Source organism: Dermochelys coriacea, chromosome 10, assembly GCF_009764565.3.
Source record: "Dermochelys coriacea isolate rDerCor1 chromosome 10, rDerCor1.pri.v4, whole genome shotgun sequence".
Taxonomy (NCBI): Eukaryota; Metazoa; Chordata; order Testudines; family Dermochelyidae; genus Dermochelys; species Dermochelys coriacea.
Window position 1 is genome coordinate 30,830,944 of NC_050077.1, and position 22,290 is coordinate 30,853,233.

Genomic DNA, 22,290 nt, shown 5'->3' on the forward strand with positions numbered 1-22,290 from the left:
TCAGAACAGCAAACAATGGAGTGTTCCAGCCACAGATCCCCCAGCTCAGAGCTCTCAGTCAGCCCTGGTTGTTTGTCTATGACAGCAGCAGTGCAGGGGTTGCTCTCTGGATGAGCTGGAGAGTTAGCCAGGAAGCCCAGGCCCAAAGGTCATTGTGTGGATGTAGCGCTTTCATTACTCACTGTTATTTGTTTTGTAGCAGCAGCTAGAGTCCCTGAGCCAGGTCAGAGTCCCCTCATGCTAGGGGCTGTGAGCCTGAGAACAGACAGGCTAAACAGACAAATGGCTGGAGGGGAAACTGAGGCACTGGGAGGTGAAATTACTTGCTCAAGGTCATGCTGCAGTTCAGCAGCAGAGCTGAGAATAGAACCCAGGTCTCTTGAGTCCCAGTCCAGTGCCTCTGTTAAGCCCCAAGCCCCTCTGTACAAAGGGAGTGTAGTTTCTATAAGGCCCTACCCACTCATTGGGAGAGACCACTGCACCGTGGCTTAGATTTGCAACATCTAGGTGTCTCACCAGGTCTGCCTATAGTACCTTTTCCTCAGCTTGACTGAGACCCTGGCTGGGCGCCCTCAGACTGTGTCTCCAGGGAGATCCCCGCCAGGAGGGAACAGCTCTATACTCCCCCGCTCGGGGAGGGGGCGGGGGAAAGCGAGCCCAAGCCTGGTGCCTCCGAGGCTCCTGCAGTGGCAGGCAGGTGTGAACGGACATGCTCTCGGCTGATAGCTTATCTGCTCAGCTCTGTTTCCATGTGCCATGCTCATTATTAATATTTACACAGGCAGCAGTGCTGGGTAATGGATGGGAAGGCCGAGCTGCTGCTGACAATGGAGGCTGACTCAGCCAGCCGTGGGGAGACGGCAGCTAGAACCTTAGTACAACCCCATGGCCTAGTAGGGGGAATTAACACCCGGGCTCTGCTCCCCAGCCTTTGCTACCAGGGTCCTCTACTGGGAGAGGCTTGGACAGGAGCAGCTGGGAGCTCCCCTGCATCCAGTGGTCCTGTCCTGCTCTCTTCAGCATCCCCTGCCAGGAGAGGCCAGGACTGCAGTGGCTATGAGTGGCTGCAACAACTCCTGCTGCGGGAGGATAACACAGGATCCTCCCCTCTTCCTGCTCTCTGCCTGTGCCCAGCTGGGACAGGTTTGAGGCCAAGGCAGGGATCCACTGGGGTCTGTGATATGAACAAAGGCCAGGCAGTTATTCCTGAGGCAGCAGGAGGACCAGCGTGGAGGGGACAGGGAAGCCAGCTGGAGGGCTGAGCCTCAGCCCCATCCTTTTCAGCCTCAGGAAACAATAGAAAATCCAGAGGCCTCTAATGAGGGCTGATTGAGTTCCTCTGAAAGGTCCCACTTGGTCCCCTCCCCCAGCCCTCCTGGGGGGAAGGAGGAGGGCTGGGGGTTTTGTGGTGGAGTTTGAAGAGCTGCTTGGAAAGTGAGAATAGGGACAAATATCTCCTCCCCCCCGTCCCTGGGGGCACAGAGGTTTTTGCCAGCTGCAGGACCACGGCCATCGCCTGTGGAAGTATAGGGGTAGGGGAGTCCAGGGGCTGTACCCCCTTCTGTCTGCAGGATGTCAGTGGGCAGGGCTGGTGGATGTACCACAATGCACCCCCCTCCTTGCCACCAAGAGGTCACATGGGATGCCACTGAGTAACATGAGGTACTGTCACCCCTTCCTTCTCCTGCAGACAGCCACGCCCCGTTTCTCCTTGCCTTGCTGAATGAGGGTGTTCAGCCTGGGTGCTGGGCCCCATTGTGCCACCTCTGCCCCCCATGCAACTCTGGGTGCTTCCATCCCCAACATGGGCCAGGCTCCCACACGGTGGCACCCTGCATGATTTGGCGCAGCCTCCTTTTGCTTGGGTCTGGAGCACGCTCAGTGGGATGGCAGGAAGGTCTGGGACCCACCTGCTCTAGAGAGGCCTTCAGTTCTGCTAGGCCCTCAGCCTGCAAGGAGCGGCCAGGCCTTTTGCTCAGCCATGCCAGCTGGGGCTCGTGGTGGGGTGGGGAGGCCGAGGGCAGAGTCAGCCACATGATGCTGTGCTCACAGTCCCCCACTCCAGAGCCTCCTCTACCAGCTGGCTGGTGCTGCCATGGCAACCCAGGGCTGCACTCTCCCCACACCCTGACCCCCAGACTGTGGCAGTGGAGGGGAGCTGGGTGCTGATTGCATCCCCTGAGTGGTGTGCACAGTGGCTGCTCCACACCATACAGCAGATGCTGCCCTCTAACTGGTGAATGAGTGGGGCAGGGCGGAGGAGGGCAATAATGAGGGGTGACTGGCCCCTGCTGAGCCACAGCGAAGGTCGGGATACGGGCTGGGTCTGAACCCATTTCCTCTCGCTGTGGTGCTGGTTCACGCACGGAGCCCTGGAAGGGCGGCTTTTGGGCGAGCAGGGGTGCGAACCCTGGTGGCTCTGGGGGTGAATGGCATGAGTGAGGAAACCAGAGAGGATCTAAGAAGCAGCCCCGTAGTGCAGAAACAGAGGCCGTGGTTATCGCTTGTATGTTGCTCTATGCTCCCCCAGAGCTGCCTCGAGACAGGCTTCCCTGGGCTAGGTGTGCAGCCATATTCCCACCCACCAGGAGGGAGCCTCTTGCTCTTCTCTGCAGCGCCCCCTGCTGGTAAATGCAGGGCTCAGCACCCATGTCCAGCCTTCCCCTGCTAGGAGGTGTTTTCCCTACCAAAACAATGGTCTCTGCACAAAGCACTGTGCCATGAGCTGCTGATGCAGGGGGTGCAGAGCTGGGGTAGGGTGCAGATGCCTAGGGCTGGATGTAGACTTTGAAATAAGCTGGTAACAGCGATCCCTTCAAGCCAAGACTGGAGCAGGGTGGGAAAGCCTAGGGTTGAATGCATGTTGGCTCCGATGCCATGTGGTGCTGAGTGCCCTCAAATCCCACTGACTTCACCTGGAGTTGAGGGCTCGCAGCACCTTGCAGGATCAGGCCCTAGGTTTCCAGTGCACTGAGAAAAGGGTGATGACAAGGTTGGGGAATCGGGTGGTGTAGAGCTAAAGCAGTGTGCTTTAGGGCTAAAGGAGTTGGAGAGGTGGGAGCAGCCCCAGTGGAGGTGGAGCGTGAACTGCTCTCTCCCCTAGAAAGGGAGGAGCCCTGCAGTGTTGGGGTACGGACCTGCTGCTCGGGAGCATGGCCTAATGCAAGAACAGGCAGTCTCCGTTCCCCTTTTTGCCCTCAATGTGAGCCGGGGGTGGGGGGCGAGGGGTGGGGTGGGGAAGCATGGTGAAGCCTTCCATTCCATGAGGCTACCTACAAGACATGCGCATGTCTCTTCCACTTTGTGTTTGCATCCCTTGACGAAGGGGAGTGCCAGCCAGCAGTGTGCAGCAACGGGGGAGTTGTGAACAGGGTGCCAGCTGCGTTGGGGCCAGTCCCATTTAATATCCTCATTAATGATCTGGCAGGGAGAGTAAACAGCAAGTTAATGAAATTCCCCGATGATTCTAAATTGGGAGGAGCTGCAAATAAGAGCCAGGGCAGAGTATTCATCCAATAGAAACATGAAGAGAAAAGGAGAACCCAAGGATCAGCTTGCAAAATGCACACAAATAACACAGGGAGGGAGAAAAACAAACCATTCTATGGGGGGGGGAGCCTAGACAGCCTGGGTAACCCCAGGGTAGTGTGTACCATGCACTGGAGTTTGCAGTGTGATATGGCACGGAAAACAAAGGCTCATACAATGGAGGGTGGCATATGCAGTAGCGTCTCAGAGTGAGGAGGCGCTAGGTTCTCTGGCCAGCTCTGGGGTGCTGTGCTGGGCTGAATTCAGTGAGAGTGCAATGCTCCCTCAGTCAGCGGCAGCATTTTACACTCTTTTTGTACTGGTGTAAGCGACCCCATGTGGAGAAGTGGGCCCATTGTGTTCATTTCTGGGCTCTGCCTTACTAGAGAGGGATTGACTAATGGGAGCTTTTCAGAGAGGAGGAGCAAAATACCAATTGGGAGAGACTGAACGGTGGGGAAAGTTAAGCGAAGAGTGAGGAGACTGCGGCAAGTCTGCGAGGGGTGTAAATGCCAAGGCAGGAGAGGAATTGTTTGGGGTGGGCTGCAAGCGGGAGTGATGGGAGCAGGTGATAAAAGGGAAAAGGTGGGCAGGACCCCAGGAGAAAGAAGCCTGATGGAGAGGAGAGGTCTGTGGCCAGTCTCCCAAGGAAGGGTTAGCAGCCCTCGGAGAAATGTCAAGCTCTGCCAGGCAGAACGCTACTCACTGTAGAGTTGGGAACAATCCTGCATTGGCTGAAGAGGGGCCTCTCTCGCCCTGCACCTTACAGCAGCGTGGAATCCCTGCTCATGTCCCCTCTTGTTGCAGTACCGCATTGGACAGCTCTACATGATCAGTAAGCACAGTCACCAGGAGAGCGAAAAAGGCGAGGGTGTGGAGGTGGTGAAAAATGAGCCACACGAAGACCCTGTCCACGGGCCTGGACAGTTCACCGAGAAACGTGTGCACCTGTCCAGGTGAGAGTTCTCCTCTGAGCCATCCCCGGGTGATCATCCGCAAAGCACAGGCTACTTCTGCCGTTGTCCCTGGAAGCTGAGCGTTTTAAGGCTTCCCTAATGAACCCGGTCTTTCCTGAGTAAGGGGCCCTTGATTGCAACCCTGACATCTTGGAGGGTGTTTTATTAAACTCCATTTTACAGTGGTGGGGCTGCACCTCTCTTTTTGTTCTGTTTGTACAGCATCTTGCACAGTTCACAGTGGGCTCCTAGGTGCTACCACACTGCTAATCATAAATAATAATGTAGTGCTGTGGCTCTAGAATGGCTACAGTACAAGCAGCAGCAGTGCACGCTCCCCCTATATGTTGCCACCTGAGAGCCCTCACCTCTATGGGCAAGAGGACAGTGCAGCCTCTGGGACCCAGTCAGTCTTTGGCCTCTCGGCTGAGACTGGTCCAGTTAGAGCCAGTGGTGATAGAGGGCTTATGATGTGGACACTTCTCCACAAGACTGAGATCCCCAACTGATTTCACACAGGGCCACCAAACAGCAAGGATGGGATTAGAACCTGCAGTCTGATTCTCCTGTCCCCTATGTGCCAGCTCCTTTCTCTCTCCATGCTTTTTGTATCTAGCCTTTGTTCCAGGCTCTCCAAAGACCTGGTCACTGGATCGTACCTGTTCTCTGTGTTGGTTTCTCTTTGAAATCCCTTGGGCTCTCTCCAGCACCGTCCCCCCCACCGTTTCTTTCTCTGACTCACCCCTTACTGAAAGCACTAACTCACCTACAACTCAGCCAATCATTTGCATTTGAGAGGTTGCTTTCACCCACCCCCGGGAGCAGAATCCCAAGAAGTATGTGACACATCCGCTACAGTGACACGGACTTCTTAGTAGCAAGAGCTCCTGAGGTTCTTGCTGAGCTGGTCCCTATCCCCAGCCACTTTGTGTCTTTTCCTCTTGCATTTCAAGATGGTGTTATATCCTCCAGGCAAAGCTCTCCTCTTGTGTTAGGTCCTGCATGGTCCTGATAGGGAATCCCACTCCCTGCAAATGTAGCTCACAGGAAACCAGGTTGCAGAAATAACTCTTGGGGCCCATCCAGGCACCACGTCCCAGCATTGTCTCTCGCTAGCTGCCACAGATTAATGTTCCCACCTGGCAGCAGGAGGAGCATGTACATCAGTATCCCCTTTACTCTGGCTCAGCTTTGATTCCCGCAGCCCCATTGGCCTGGAACGGTGAACCGCGGCCAGTGGGAGCTGCGATTGACTGAACCTGCAGACGCTGCAGGTAAACAAACTGTCCCGGCCCACCAGCGGCTTTCCCTGACGGACCGTGTGCCAAAGGTTGCCGATCCCTACATTAGGGGCTGTGGATGCTGCGGGTCAGGGGTGCTTTGCTGTTGGAGAGCTCTCATCTGAGCATCTAGGTGCTTTGCTAACGTGAGCAGAACCTCGCGGTGGGTCACTCTCCTTATCCCCACCCCGCATATGGAGAGAGAGGGGAAGTGACGTGTCCAAAGCTACCAAGCGGGTCAAGGGCAGTGCTAGCAATAGACCCCAGGAGTCCGAGCTTCCAGCCCTAGAGTGCGCTCTTGTATAAATCTTCCCAGAGCGCCTGTCGCCAGTTTACAGAACCTGGTGGTAAATGGGCACCATGAGCAGGGCAGGACGGAAAGTGCAGGGGCTCGTCCCTGAGGATTACTAGGCTCTGTTCATGAGGCTTGGCAGTGGGCCATCCCTGCACATTCAGAGAACTCAGCCATCTAAGAACCCCCTGCTCCCCACCATGGTCATGTCAATCCCTAACCCCAGTCAATCTGTTCCAGCTGATCTCATCCCCAGACACTTTGAGTCACCCAGGGGTGATGTCTGGAACCCCGCTGCTCCCAGCCCTCCGCTCCAAGGCCCTCTAGGGTGCTGAGTGGCTGCTTGCTCCATCTTCCTTCTTTAATGAGTCCCCAGGTAGGTTACTGCCTTCCCAATTCCAAAGTGTCCTCAAAGGGGGGGGGGTGGTCAGGAGGCAGAGGTCAGCCCCATAGTTAGTGGTGGCGGGGCCAATGGCTGCAGTTGAGAGCACATTTCCCAAGGGGTCCAGAGTGAATAACGACCACCTGCTCCCAGGGAGGGAGCCCTGTCTGTCCCCACTGGGGGGAAACACCCCATCCTCAGCCACCAGCTGCTGGCAACACCAGCGCTCCACTCTGGGCTCCAGGAGTTGCACTCTCCCATACTGCACGCTAGTAATGGACACACCCCACTGGGTTACACATGAGTGCCCAATCCCTGGTCTTCCGGACACCCGCAGTGAGCACCGAACCGCTGCCTCCGGGGAATCAGGGTCCCCCCGTTTATGGGTTTCACCTTCGCAAAGTTTGCATAAGGCCCCTAGCCAGTCTGCAGTAAAACCAAACAGAGCTGGAGACAGAGATTCAAATAAAAGCAAATCAAAGGGTTTGGAAACAAAAGGTTGCCAGTAAAAGAGAAACATGAACCCCACTCGATAGCCTGTACTTATTCCCAGGTTATTTTCCCATCTAAGGTATTTTTCACCCAATGGTTAGTCTTTGCAATGCTTGTCCAGTTCAGAAAGTTGGAATCCACCTTTCATGAGACACCCCCTCTGACAGAATTTCTCCTCTGTAAAGGATAACAGCTCACCCCATCACCAATTCTTCTGCTCCTCTATAATCACAGGCTATTGTCTCTTAGCCCAGGGCCCTACCTCTTCAGAGAACCCTCCTGCAGTTCCTTTGTTTTTGTAAATGCCCAAGTCTCTGCCTGGGCCACAGTAAACACATTGCTGTCTTCCTGGAGGAATCTCCATTTACCTTTGCCCTGAGATCCCACCTCAGCTCAGGAGACAAGACTCACTTTGCAACCTAATAGTCTATATTTTGCATATCTCTTAACCTATTAGTCCTGTTCATCCCCCTTGCAGTAACCATGACAATCAGCTAGTTCTTAGCTTTCATCCCCTTCGGTGAAACATGGAGAAGATGGGGTAATATACCTGCCTGGGTAGGTCTGTGTCACACCCCCTATGGCAGAGAAGGTGGTCAGGCTGTTTTCTGACCCCCTTTCCCTCCTCACACACCGTAACCTTTTGCCCCAAAGATCCAGTGAGTCTGAAAGGAGCAAAGGCTCTGTCTAGCAGCCCTGCCCAAGAAGGAAAACAGTGTCAGTCAACTGATGCACCATAGAGAGCTCTAGGGAGAAGGCCCCAGGCTGGCTCAGAGTTTGGAAGTCAGACTACAGACCTGTGGGGAGGATGTTGGTTGTGAGGAAGGGCTTGTGCAGGGATCGCCCCAGCGTGATGGGTTCTGTCCTGTTCGCGCAAGTTAAATGATGATAATGTGCTGAGTGCTCCAGCCCTGTGCAGGGCACTCCTTAGAGCTGTCAGGAGGCAAGTTCCCTGCCCCACACATTTTAAATGCTTTCTGGTTAGAAATCCCTTTCAAACCCTGGCCAGGCGCTGGGGCCATATACCTGATCAGACTGTTGGTCCATCTCGCCTGGTGTTTGACTTCTGGCAATAGCCAGTGGTTGATATTTCAGCCAACCCCCACGCTGGATGCATGCTGTCTAGCAGCGCAGTGATCAGCTTATTCCTTGGTACCTGCCGGATGGAGCAATTTGCATCTGGCCTATTCACACCGGATGGAGCAATTTGCATCTGGCCTATTCACACCTAGCGCTCCTTTCAATTTGTATTTAGTCACGAGCCTCCCTGGGGCTGAACATGTCTTCCCCTGTTCTGGTCAGGTGTCAGTCTGCCCATGACTCCGGAGAGAGCTGCAGTCTCTCTCTCTGAGCCCTTATTGTTGAGACAAGAGATGACTCTGGGGGGCCGCTGAAAAATGCAGACAGCTTGCTAGCGAGCTCAGTGCTGCCACCTAGTCCAGTCGTGCTGCAAAATACCTGTTAGTAAAAGCACACCAGTAGGTTAAAAACCCTACCATGCTGCTACACTGAGCTTCGCCAATTGCCTTGGAAAGCTAAATAAGTATTTGCCAATAGATCAGCTCAATATTTGCAGTATTCAAGCTATTCCCTATGACTCATATAGGGAACTACAAGGAAATAACTCAGCCATGATTTATCTAAGGTAACAATGGCAAGGTTTTAAGGGCCAGTACTTATATTTTAAAGTAGCTCCTTATTGAATTATTAACAATTGTGATTAGAATGGAAAGAGCTTTAGAAATCTCATGTGCCTGCCATCACTGGTACTGGCTGTTCCCTTTTTGCATACCACTCTGCAGGAGCTGGAAAACTGAGTTAGGCAGTTTTGGTCAGATTCACTTTGAGGTTCTCATTCAGCTAAAGGGGAAAGAGATAATCTGCTTCAAGCTTGTGTTCCCTTTTTTGACCTGAGGGCTAACCGGAATTTGGGTCTTGTAGGCTTTTCCAGTTGGGGGGGAGAAATTGATGATGGAGTCTGGTAGTGTTAAGGCAATTTTGTTTGTTTCCAAGAAACATACCAAGTCCTGTTTCCCTGAATGCAGGAGCAGCCAAAAGAACAGAAGATGGTAATCTTTGCTTACAGCCCCATGCCTCCAGGCTGTGTGTGTCTTTTGCCCCTTCTTATTAGTCTCTTTCTCTCACACACACATACCCCGCCCCAAGGCAATACCCTGTGGACCCCTGTGCCTTTGTAGTTCAAATTCTTTGGGTGGGCTATCGTACCCCCTTTGTCTTAGGGGGGTCTGCTCAGCTGTCTCTTACAGCTGTCTTCAACGAGGGGTGGTGGAGTTTCATGCTTACACCCAACAATGTAAAGGGTTAAGCCAACCCACAACACTTGGAACTGGGAGTGCAGGAGAGCTGAGTTTTCTTGCCACAGTGTCACCGTTTGGGCTAGTCAGTTATACCCAATTTCTAAAGTTGGGAGACTAACGTTCCCATATACAGGCCTCGATTCCGCAAAGGGGACCCACCCATCCAGACCCTTAGGCTCACCTCCAGTCCCTTGGAAAGCAGTGGGACTCCTCACCGGCATTTGCAGAACGGGGACTGTAGGTGCCAAGATAAGTGATCTGATTTACAGAGGTGCTGAGCTCTTGCAGGGAAATGGAAGGTGCAGTGGCTGGGCACCTCTGTGCAGGCGGCGCCTGTTTAGGTGCCTGAACATGGATTGAGAAGCTGAACTTGAGGTGCCCAGCTCTGAAAACGTTGGCCCAAGCCTTTTGGCGTTTGATGAAGCAGGAGAGAAAAATGGGCACTACTGAGGCAGCCGAGGAAGGCAGAGCCTGTCCTCCCACCAAGTGGCAATGCAACACTAAAGATCTGTGTGTCTGGCTTGTTACAGCCCCACAGCCTGATCTTGCCACGTGCAGAGCTCGCATTGACTCCAGTGGCCATGCCAGACCTATAGAGGGACTGCAGGGACTCCAGCAGAATCACCAAAGTATTTTATGGGCACAGAGTCCTAGGGTTGGTCCAGGATTCTCTGTCTCAGGGCATCCCTACAGCTGAGTTGGAGAACCCAATTACATGACCACTGCAAACTGTAGTGTAGACAGGACTCTTTAAACAAGCTGAGACCCAGGGCTGTCCATGGCTTTAGCCCCATTACAAGGACTCAGATGGGTTCTGCCTACACTATAGTGCTTAGTTGTCTGATGCCTGGGTTAGCTGAGTGGGCCTTTGTTTCTGTGTTTCACTGAAGCTCACTCTCACTGCCCCTTCCCCTGGCTTTTGTCTCTTTCCCATCCTTGGTTTTCTCTTCCATTTGCTGCGGCACAACCCTCTGGCTTTCCCCTTGCTCATCTGTCAGCAATTGCGAATAGATTGGAGAAGAGCGCCGATGCCTGTGAACTGGCCTTGCGCCCTGGCCCCCTCCGTAGATGGAGGGAGGCGATGGACAGCTTGGCTGTGTGAGACAACCCTGGCTGGGCTGCTCCGTCTCCTCGCAGTGCATTGATCGGCTGCTTACCCACAGAGGGAGCTGCCGGTGCTAGACAGGGTATTTTTAGCCGAGGCGCTCACGATTCCCCTCTTGGGGATGCTATTTATAGAGGCTGAAAATTAATCAAACCACACCTCATCTCTCCCTCCCCCCCTCCAGCTCTCCTCCAATGGGTGAGGAGCGGCTGTCACAGCTAGCTGGCGTGAGCTGACTGTTCATTTCCAGCCCCGGCTGCTGCAGCTCTGCCTGTGAGAGGAGGCTCCTTGCCCAGCCCAGTGACAGTCATCTCCCCCCCCTCCCCCCAGGGCACACATACACTGGGTCCCTTGCCCCGACGCTGCGGGGCCTGCGCTTCCAGTGCCTGGGGGGAAATACTTGGCAAAAGCAGTCGTTGGGAGCCAGGGGCCTGAGCTGGCTCCCCTTGAAATCAAGGGCACAGCTGCCTTTGCTTTGGTGGGAGCAGGAGCCGACCCTGTGTTCCCTGGAGGGGGAGGAATGCGCGAGAGGCTGGGCCCAGGTGGGTGAGCTGTGAGGGCGTGGGGCTGTGGGGGGCTGGAGGATGGAGTTGGAGAGATGCAGGCTGGCTGGAGAGCATGGCAGTGGACCCACTGGGGAGTGTAATACTGGGGGGACACAGCTGGGAAGCACAGTGTCTCCTAGCTCAGTGCGTATGGAGCTGGGAAGCCCCTGGCTGGTTAGGGGACTGCAGGACTGGAAAGGTGTGAGGAGCTCAAGCCTGGGCCCAGGGCAGTGAGGGCTAGCTGGGTCCCACAGGGTGGGTGCAGCCCCTCTCTTCCCCAGTGGTGGCCCCTGCAGGTCAGCACTGAGGTGCATTTGGCAGGGATTGTGCTTAACCTGCTGTGGGGGTGAGCGGAGGAGTTCAGGCCCAGGGCTGTCGATCTAGAGGGGTGAAAACCAGCCGGGCTCTGTGTGCTAACAAGAGCCCCCCTCTCTGCTCTGCTCTTCTCTTCCCCTGCAGCAAGCTGCCCAGCTGGGCCCGCGCAGTGACCCCCCGGATATTCTACATCACAGAGAAGGCCTGGAACTATTATCCCTACACCATTACGGGTAAGAGGCCCCCAACCCTGCCCCCCACTCAGCCACTGCTCTCTGGGCACGCTGAGAGGCCCCATTCTTCTTCTCCTCCCCATTCTCCAGCTGCTTCTCCCACGGCACTGGTCTGACAAGGGAGTGACTCCTGACTCACACCAGCATAGGGGACAGCGGGCCCAGGCCCAGATCCTCCCATTGTTGGGCACATCCAGAACTACAAAGCAAATCTCCCTGCGCCCTCTGGCCTCCTGAGATTCAAGGTCCTTCATACCAGGTTGGGGGACCCAGTCGTCTGTCCTCCCCTGCCCCGCCCAAACACACACACACACACACACACACAAAGGGCTTTGTGTTGCAGCGTGGACAGGCCTAGACCATGTGTTAGCTGTCCCTGGTCCCATCTCCACTGCAGGACTAAGCCTTGCTTGAGCAGTCCCATGGCTAGGCTGCTGGCGGCTTCCCCCACACATGCTGCCAGCAGGGAAAGCCGAGCACAAAGAGTCCTGCCGGGCTGCTGCAGAGCTAGGAGTGCAGGGAGCGAGTCCTCAGCCAGAGCAGATGAATGTGGAACCTCCCGTAGGGTCCTCGCTACCCTGGCTTGCCAGCAGCTGCCTGAGCCCTCCATAGGGGCGCTCTTCTCCTGCTGAAAGGGATGAGGGTTGGAATGCCAGGCAGGATCCTGCACAGCAGCCCTCGCCGCCTTTGGATGGGGCCGTTCCAGCATCCAGCTGTGTGCACAGGGATTCCCAGTGACCCATGCCCCACCTGTAGGATTCAGCACAGTATGACAGTGCCAGATCCCCATCCAGAGCATGGCATTGCCTGTCCATGGTGGTGCCTCCCGCATAGCCCAACCAGCTGCACCTCAGATACCTCCCTCAGCAAAATACAGGCTTGTTGTTTAGTGGAAATGCTGGACGATAATCTGCTCTAGAACAGCATGGAGGGGAATCCAACCAGTCAGGCCCCTGGCAGTGCTGAGTGCCAGCAGCATCTGTGTCCTCTGCCCACAGACATTGGGCCTGAATTCCCCGCTCCACACAGAGCAAGCTGGTTCCCCTCCCAGCAGCACGCTGAGGGTGCATCTGAGGCGGTATTTGCACCCAGTGGTGATCTCACAAATAGAAGGGAGTGGTTCCCACGCAAGGGTGAGGCAAAAAGGGACATGCTGAAACCCAGCCCCATTCATCATCGCCAGCATATTATCCTTGATTTTTGAAGCTCAGGAGTTTTAGGTCAATTTCATGAGGGTTTTAGTGGGTTGACAACTCTCTGCATTGGCAGTGGGGACTCCGCCCCAGAAGGAGGGGGTCTCTCTGGTGGGGTGGAGGTCCTTTGCCTCGGGAGCAGGGGGCTCTCTAGCTGGGTTAAGGGTTCTTTGCTCCAGGAGTAGAAGGGTCTCTCTGGTGGAGTTAGGGAGTCCTTCACCCCAGGGAGTAGGGATCTTTCCAGTAGGACTGGGGGTCTCCCCTTGGGGAGTGGGGTTTGTTTCTAGGCCTGAAGAGAGAAGCTGCTCCCCCCTTCCCTTCCCCTGCATTGTGCAATCTGATGGAGCCAAACTCCCCTCTAGGGAGGATCAGCTCATCACACCTTGTGTCACTAAGCAAGACAGCATTTCCTAGTGGTCTGAGCACGGTGCTGGGAGCCAGGAGCCCCATGTTTGAATCCCAGCTCTGGCACAGTCGGTCTGTCTGCTTGGGCAGATCCCCTACAGATCCTCCCTGCAGTAACTCTGCTGGCATGGGGAGTGGCAGCAGGGGTGCCCTACTCCCCGGCTTGGGGAGCTGTCTCATTGTTTGGCTGGACTGAGTCACAAAGCGACACTTGGCTGTATGAAGACCCAGCAGCCGTTCCTCGGTCTCATCTCTCTCGTCTCTCTCCCTGGTGCCCTGCTCTCCTGCACTGCCGGACCCTGTGATCGCCGTGGTGTCGGCACAGAGTACACGGTAAGAACAGGGACTTGACATTATACTGATCCCAGCACCCCCACAGGGCTCGCCACTGGAGCTGCTGGTTGGCATGGCCCTGCCGCACTGCTAGACATGGCTGTGGGGGGGAGTGTGTGTGCAGGAGAGTGAATTCAGAGCAGCCCCATTATTTTTCTGACTGGCAGTTCAGAGGGCAAAGCACCAGCCCCTCTTTTACAGCTAAACTCAGTCCCCTCCGCTCCCTTTCTCCATCTATCACGCTTACAGTGCGCCTGGGGTAGATGGCCCCACGGCTGGCCCCGCCTCACCATCTGGCCAGTCCCTGACCTGAGGGCAACTCAGGGTGGTTCTGCCTCCAGCATCATTCACTCCCCGGGGTCAGGGAGACTGCGATGAGACTGCGCTAACCCTCTCCTCCCTACATCGGCTTCCTCCAGGGCAGACACAAGCAGGCCAGTGAGTTGGGCAGTGTGGGGGGCACTGGTACTGCCCATGCTGTGCCTTGGTAGATAGGGGGCTATAGTGCCCTAGGCTAGCAAGCTGGCACCAGCACCGAATTGCCCGGACAAGCAATCTGATGAGAGCCTCTGATGATAAGCGGGTCTGACATGGGGTTCACTGGGGGCCATCAACGGAGAGGAGGACTCAACCCTGCGCTGGCCTAGCTAGCGTTGGGTGCCGTTCTCCAGGCTGGCTGATAATGGCCTGTCCCTCTCTCTGCAGTGCTCCTTCCTGCCAAAGTTCTCCATTTACATTGAGACCAAGTACGAGGATAACTGTGGAGACAACACGAATGTAAGTGGCTCCAACACGCACTCCACACACTCTACCGCTCCTCTACCATATTTGCTGAACTCCATTGGAACCAGCCATTCCTAGCCCAGACCTGCCCAGTGCCTCTGGCTGGGGTGCTGAAGGGGACGCTCTGGGGTGAGGCCCTCAGGCTCCTTTCCCCTATTGCATGGGGCAGTGGTATGCAGCCCCACACCACTCCAATGACCTTCCACTAGGTGTGTTTGGGCTCCTGTGTATGCCCGGGAGGCATGCGGCATCTCCCAGAGGAGGCAAGAGCCTCCAGTCCAATTGCCTAAGCAGCAGGTTCCCTGGGGCCAGTGTGGGTGTGCCACACATGACTGAGGACATCGCTCAGACCCCAAGCGTCACTCTTTTGGCAGCATCTCTTCTGAGTGAGCCTGATCATAAAAACGGCCATGCTGGGTCAGACTAATGGTCCAAGTAGCCCAGGCTCCTGTCCTCCGACAGTGGCCAATGCAGGTGCTTCAGAGAACAGGTAATCATCAAGTGATCCATCCCCAGAAGCTGGGGACACTCAGAGCATGAAGTTGCATCCCTGACCATCTTGGCTAGTAGCCATTGATGGAGCTCTCCTCCAGGAACGTATCTAGTTCTTTGTCAAACCCCGTTATAGTTTTGACCTTCGGAATATCCCCCGGCAACAAGTTCCACAGGCTGACCGTGCGTTGTGAGAAGTGCTTCCTTTTTGTTTGTTTTAAACTGCTGCCTATTAATTTCATTGGATGACCCCTGGTTCTTGTGTTATGAGGAGGCGTAAATAGCACTTCCTTGTTCACTTTCTCCACCCCAGTCATGATTTTATAGACCTTTATTACATCCCCTCTTAGTCATCTCTTTTCGCAGTCTTTTTAATCTTGCCTCATACAGAAGCTGTTCCATGCCCTTGATCCTTTTTGTTTTCCTTCTCTGTCTGTACCTTTTCCAATTCTAAGATTTTTTTTTTTGAGATGGGAGTAACCAGAACTGCCCACAGTATTCAAGATGTGGACGTACCATAGATTTCTATAGTGGGATTATGATATTTTCTCTCTTATTACATATCCCTTTCCTAATGGTTCCTAACATTCTGTTTGCTTTTTTGACTGCTGCTGCACATTGAGTGGATGTTTTCAGAGAACTATCCACAATGACTCCAAGATCTCTGTCTTGAGTGGTAACAGTTAATTTAGACCTCATCATTTTGTATGTATAGTTGGGATTATGTTTGCCAGTGTGCATTACTTTGCATTTATCAACATTGAATTTCATCTGCCATTTAGTTGCCCAGTCACCCAGTTTTTGTGACACCCTTTGTAACTCTTTGCAGTCTGCTTTGGACTTAACTATCTTGAGTAATTTTGTATCATCTGCAAATTCTGCCACCACATTGGTTACCCCTTTTTTCAAACCATTTATGAATATGTTGAATAGCACTGGTCCCAGTACAGCTCCCTGGAAAGAACCGCTATTTACCTCTCTCCGTTCTGAAAACTGACCATATATTCCTATACTTTGTGTCTTATCTGTTAACCAGTTACTGATCCATGAGAGGACCTTCCCTCTTATCCCATGGCTGTTTACTTGGCTTAAGAGCCTTTGGTGAGGGTCCTTGTCCACATGTTTGTTGACTTCCACAAAGAATTCTAATAGACTGGTGAGGCATGATTTCCTTTTACACAAGCCATGTTGACTTTTCCCCAACAAATTGTATTCATTTATGTGTCTGATAATTCTGTTCTTTACAATAGTTCAGCCACTTTCCAGGTACTGAAGTTAGGCTTACTGGCCTGTAATTGCCTGGAGCCTTTTCTAAAAATTGGAGTCATGTTAATTATCCTCCAGTCATCTTCAAGGAGCTTTCAGGAGCCCTCCCAGCTGGTACAGAGCTAGTTCTAGGGCCCATTTCCCTGCTAACGTGTGTTGGCACTGGGTGGGTGTGGGCGGGTGCTCAGGGCCAGCTGAAGAGGATGTGTTTCTTACCCTGTCCCTTCCACCCCCAGATCTTCCTCAGTAACAAAATCCTGGGCAATCATGAGGTCACCTTCCTGGACATCGCCTTTGATGAGATTCCTGAGCGCTATTACCAGAGCCCAGAGGTAATGCCAGTCCAGGAGGAGAACAGGGAGTGAGCAGGATGCACATAGGTGTCGCCAGCACATCCTTACGCTTCCACCCACCCTTGTCACTGCTCCGAACACACACTTACAGGGCCTCATACCAACTCGTCAGCCTACCCTTGTACCAACACCTGCCTGCCCAACCTGACAGCTACGGACCTGTTCCTCTACTAACCTGCTCCTGCACTGCCTGCCCCCTCAGCTCACCCACCTGGCCTGCTGTGGCCTCCTCGGCCCTCCCACCCAGTCTGTGCCTGCCCCTGCCTATCCACATTCCTGCCCATTCATACATTCAAATCTATCCATCCTCAGCTGGGAGGTCTGGTATCAGTGAGGCCTGGGCCAGATGTTCTTGACCATCACTATTAACCATGAGCTGTTCTAAATGGGGAGGAGACCAACTCTGGGGCTGGAATGAAATAGAGCATTGAAACAGCCACAGGCCATGGGGTTGGGCTAGTTCCTTTCTAGTTGTGATTGGCATCCAGACTTGGCATGCTGAGCTGCTCCCCTCTGTCCCTCTCCACGGCAGGACCCACGGTACTTCAGCTCAGTGAAGACGGGCCGGGGGCCCCTGAGAGAAGGTTGGCAGGAGCATACCAAGCCCATCATGTGCTCCTACAAACTGGTCACGGTCAAGTTTGAGGTGTGGGGGCTGCAGACACGAGTGGAGCAGTTTGTCCACAAGGTGCGTACATGGTGGTCTGGCATTGTGGGCGGGGTGCTTCCGCCCCTGCCATGAGACAAGACCTCTGGGTCCGCAGGCGCTGTGGGGAGAGAGGCAGCAAGATTCCAACGTTGCCATGTTCCAGCCAGGTTCCCTGTCTGACAAGGGGAGATCAGGCCCACACAGCTTATTGCCTGGTGGCAGAAGAGACCCCCAGAGCACCGCAGCTTCAGACCTAGATGAGCATATGCCCAACCCATGTGAAGACTTGAGAACCCTGCAGTCATTAGCACCTGATCTGGGATTATACGTAGACCCTGCTGGCTGTGGCTATGTTTTAATGAGCTGGTTAAAGAATGAGTGTTTGTACCTGTGTGTGTATACACAAGCATACATACAGATGTATCACTGCCCTCTACTAGATGGAACCGGAACCTCTCAATTGTGTGTCATAGCCCCTATACTGCTAATCCTTAATAGAGATTATCCTTGATCTCAAGTGACCTGTGCTTTTGGTGCAGGAAGGCGGGAGTCTTGTCGCCACTGTTGCAGTTATGGTCCAGGTGGATATGGGCTGCGCAGCACAGTGACAGCTGTGAAATCCTGCATGGCCACAGATTTCTTACCATGTATCATATTGTATCTGGATGCTGGCTGTTTCCCCAGCCCTGTGCACTGAGAGGGGGCACAGGCTCTTGCTGCTGCATGCAGGAGCTCAGCATGACAGACCCTACTTCTTCTCTCTGGAGGGGCCACCTGCTCTCTGCCATGAGGAGCTTTCAGGGCTAATTCAAAGCAGTCAGTTCCAGGACTCTGCCCACCTTTGGCAGAGCGGGTGGGATTCAGGGCTGAGAGCAGAGGGATCTGAGGTGGGGGGAACCCTGGCAGTGCCTGCTGGGGTATAACTGTGCTGTGGTTGCAGGTGATCCGGGACATCCTGTTGATAGGACACCGGCAAGCCTTCGCCTGGATAGACGAGTGGTGTGGTGAGTGAGCCTGCAGCAATTTTGCTATGGCAGTAGATGAAACCCACGGTGCAGCGGAATGCAGGAGCCTCCTGCCCTGGTCCCTTCCACCCCCCAGCCCTGGTCCTTACCCTGTATCTGGGCTGGGCTACAATGCCAGGGTTTCCCAGCAGCCCCTCCCTGCCACAGTGAAAGAGGCCGTTCACACTGGAACATGGGGCCCAGCCATCAGAATGCTCATCCCTTCCCAAGGCAAACCCACTCTCCTCAGACTTGCCCTTACAGTGCCCTCTCTCTCTGCTTCTGGCTCCATCTAATGCAGGCAAAGCACGAGTGTGAGCACTCTCCTGGTGCTGGGAGCAGAGCTGCCCATGGCAGGGTCACTGCCAGTGCTGGACTGGGGGTCAATCCCTCCCACTGATAAAGGCATGTGACCCGTCTCATGCCCCAGGGAAGGCTGGCGCTTCCTCCAGGGCTGAACTTGGCACTGGAGATTGTGAAGTGTCACTGCTATGGGCTGGGAAGCCGTATTTGTGGTGCATAAGGCAGCAGAGACAAGGGGCTCCTCCAACCCCCTCGAGGGGGTTCTGTCCCTTTCAGGGTGTCAGTGACTGTTGAACACAAAAATGCTTTAGAGATCATTTCAAAGGGGCAGAGTCCTGTCCCCTTTGCTAACCCCACTAATTTCTCCTCCCCCCCCACACCCAGTTGATGCCACCATTTCCTGGCTTTTCCTATGAGTCTCATTGCTGCTGGGGCTTTTCATTTCGCTGACTCAACTTCTGAGCCCCCCCCACACCTGCACCTTCCCTCCAGTCCCACACGAGCCCTTTCCCTTCTGGTTGGCACAGCTGCACTGCTCTCACCCCCCCCATCCCCCTCCGGAGTCCTTCACTGCATGTCTAGCTGGTGACAGCCGCGCGGTGCTGGGGGGCTAACCTGGGGTTGGCGTTATGTTCGGGGTACTGGGGTAGGACAGCAGGAGTGCCCAGGTAGGATCAGGAAAAACCTCTGCTCCCAGCCAGACGACTCTGGAGCCCCCGGTCTGCTTTCTCTGCCAGCCTGCAAGCCACTCTGCGTTCGGGCTGTGGCTACCTCAGGGATGGAGCTGTGGGTTGACACCTGAGGGCTGCTCTTCGGCGGGGCTGGCAGAGACACAGCTGTGTTCCACCCCCAGTGCTGAACTTATGGGCTTTGATGCCCAGCGCAGGGCATCGCCTGGGCAGGCCTGGCTGCTGAGAAGCCAGGCAGCACAACTGAGTCACGGGGATGGAGCGAGGGGAAGGCTGAGTCTGGACAGACAGACAGGGCACGGAGGGAGCATAACTCAGTGCTAGCGCTGCGCTGCTGTGTGCTGGTCTTTACTGCCCCCTGGTGCTCAGCAGGGGAAGAGGTATTGAGAAGGGGAACAACCCAGTGGTTCTGAGTTAGTTGAGCCAGCCCATCTCCCCAGTTCTCTTGGAAACTCCCAGGGAATCCTGCCAGTGAGGGTCCCACAGCCAGCACATGCAGCCAGAGACAGTTAGATCTTCCCTCCCCTCTGGGCCTGCCGGCACCCCTCTCTTCTTGGAATTTGCAGAAGAAGCTATTCCTGTCACTACATCCTTGGGGCATCTGCCCTGCGGACAGTCACTCCTGCCCAGAGGCCGGGCACAATCCAAGTTGGCCAGAGAGAGGGCCCCAGAAAGGCCCCTCTGCAGGGCGCTCTCTTTGGTGAGCAGATGGGGGACGCTGCTGGATGAATTGTGTCACCATCGGGGCAGGGGTCAAGGCTGGTGCAAGGGGATCTCTGTGGGGAAGGGGAGAGCAGACCCCCTGCAGTAAGGAGATGGGGACGGCTAGCCCAGGAGCAGAATGAGCTGCATCCCAATGACCCAGGCAAACACAAAGCAGGAAGGGAGCAGTGGCTGTGACACCAGTAGAAGAGATATTAGGACTGAAGTAGGTGGGAAATCTCTATCCAGAGCTTCTACCCCGTTCCCTACAGGAACTTCCACTTGGAGAGAGTGCGGCTGATCTAGCTGTGAGCTCACCCAGCCAGCGCTGCTAGGCCATTGCCTATGGCGACTGCTGCTAGGAGAGGACCTGGGAGTGCCCCGCAGCTGGCGTTCCTACGTAAGTCCCGGCAGAAGGAAATCACCCCACTATCAGAGCTCCTATCCATTCTGTACAACTGCTCTTGCTGGGAGTGGCTGGGAATTGGAGGACGTGGGAGCTCCCCCATAGCCAGTACTCCCATGCCATTCCCTACAGTGCCTCCTGCTGGGAGAGGCTGGGACTGGAGAAGCCCTTCAACCACTGCACAGGGAGGGAGGGGCATGTGTTGGGCCCCTCGGAGGTTGCTAGTGTTTGCACTGGGCTTGGAAGGTGATGCTTTAACTGGCCAGAGCTGATGATTCAAGGTCTCTGCCCAGCAGAGAGGTCTAGTCTGAGAAACAATAGCTGTGCAATTTGCTGGTGCTTTCTTTTCCTTCCCCTTCAGTCTTCCTGGGCTGGGTTACCAATCTGTCTCCTGGGTAACAGTACTAACAACTCAGACCCTATCTGCTGCTCTCGCTGTGTCTGAACTGCCCTGACCACACAGGGTACCATCTCTCCAGCTCACAGCCTGGGTGATCACAGCAGAGGCTAGGCACCAGGGCTGCCATCCATCTGGCTCCTGGGGCTCCCTGAGGCTGGGGGCTCTTTGGCAGCTCTTGGGGTCAGCCTGAGGTTTGGCAAAGGAGGTTTAGCTTGGCTGCCGGGCGATGTGAAGTGGAGCTGCATCCCATCATGTGGATGGGATTGGCTGGTCTTTGGGGGCACAGGGGTGTCCTCTTGTGAAGCAGGTGCCTTGAAAAGGAAGGGTCTTTCTTCTCCCCCTCACTTTCCTGGTGGTAGCCTGTTGCAGTCTGTCCAAATGTCTCTGTCCTGTGCATGATTGTTTCTGTGACTTGCTTTGTGCTGGGTTCTCTGCGTTATGCCTCTTCATGAGCACGTGGCTGAGAATGCCTGAGCGTGCAGCAAGCAGAGAGAGAGACTGCGTGTGTGTGTGTCCTGAGTTCCTCGTGGAGAAGGAGGGAGGCCTTGGCTAAGGAGGAGCCTGGCCTGAGCAGATTGGCCAGCCTGATGGAGATGCTCGTAAGAGGGACAGTGACATGGCCTCCCCTGGAATTCCAGTGTGCATGGGATGGAGACAGTCTCATCATTTCCACCATCACCTTGGTCCCAGCCATTACAAGCAAAGCTTTATAAGCTGTGTGCACAGAGCACAGGTGCAGGGCACATGGCGGAGGGTGTCTGGCTATGTCTGTTTGTGTGTGTGTGTTCATATAGGGGATATTGCACTGGGGAGAGCATGCATGCATCTTCTGGAGGGGCAGTGTGCAGTGGTTTCTGTATAGGATGGGGGAGGGGGCAGCCAGTATGGAGACACAAGTGATGGGTACACAGGGGGGAGGAGGGGGTGCCTGCAAAGGCAGACTGGAGACTCAAGTGATGCGTGCGTGCACACTCTGAATGGAGACATGCATTTTGTGTTTGTGTGTGTTCGTATATCCAGAATGGAGAAAAAAAAATGGGTACATGGGGGGGGGCGTGTGTGTTTGGGTGTGTGTGCATGCAAAGACAGAGGATACTCAAGTGGTGTGTGTGTGTGTGTGTGTGTGTGCGCATGCACACTCACAAGGGAGACATGCATTGTATGTGGGGTGTACATCCAGACTGCAGACACAAATGATGGGTAAGGGTGTGTATGTGCATGTGTGCATGCACATCCAGAATGGAGTCGAAAGTGATGGGGTGGGGGGGTGTGCGTGTGTACATACATCCAGCATAGAGACCCAAGTGATAGCCAGCTGGATGCATTTGTGACTGTCTGGGGGCTCCCTTCCTGAGAAGAGCCTTGGCTGTTGAGCCAGCTGGTCCCATTGCGGCGCCCTGGGCTGGATGTGTGAGGAGCTCCCCGGAGGCGCTCTTCTTAATAACCGAGCAGTGAGAGGGTCTCTGCATGTTACAGACATGTCCCTGGAGGAGGTTCGTGCCTTCGAGACTCAGATGCAAGTGGCCACAAACCAAATGTTCGGAAGCCAGGACCCCTAGCTTCCCACCCGCCCCGCCCAGGACTTTCTTTTGTATGTATGTTCCTTTTTGGTTTCTCTCTTTCTCCAGTTCTTGCAGCCTTTGTTGTTCAGGTTTCCTCCCAGCCCCACCCCTGTGCGGTAGGGCATGGCATGGAAGCAGCTCCTTCCCCTGAGTGTCAGTCTGAAATCAGCTGTCGGGCAGCAGCACAGCCAGCCTGGAGAGCATGCGCGTTATTGTGGGCCCCCACTGCTAAAGTAGGGCGAGGAGTTGGAGCCGGGTGGCCTGGCAGGCCCTCTCCTGTGCCAACGCTCTTTAGACCTGATCG

General features: G+C 54.8%; 1 protein-coding gene across 1 annotated transcript in view; it reads left to right on the forward strand.

Annotated features, from left to right (window-relative positions):
• Positions 1-22,290, forward strand: part of LOC119862977 (cytoplasmic phosphatidylinositol transfer protein 1-like) — a 42,046-nt gene that overhangs the window by 12,973 nt on the left and 6,783 nt on the right. The window contains 7 exon segments of the mRNA XM_038420571.2: positions 4,336-4,484; positions 11,358-11,446; positions 13,370-13,377; positions 14,083-14,154; positions 16,155-16,250; positions 16,804-16,959; positions 17,861-17,924. Of these exon segments, the coding sequence (XP_038276499.1) occupies positions 4,336-4,484; positions 11,358-11,446; positions 13,370-13,377; positions 14,083-14,154; positions 16,155-16,250; positions 16,804-16,959; positions 17,861-17,924 (634 nt within the window).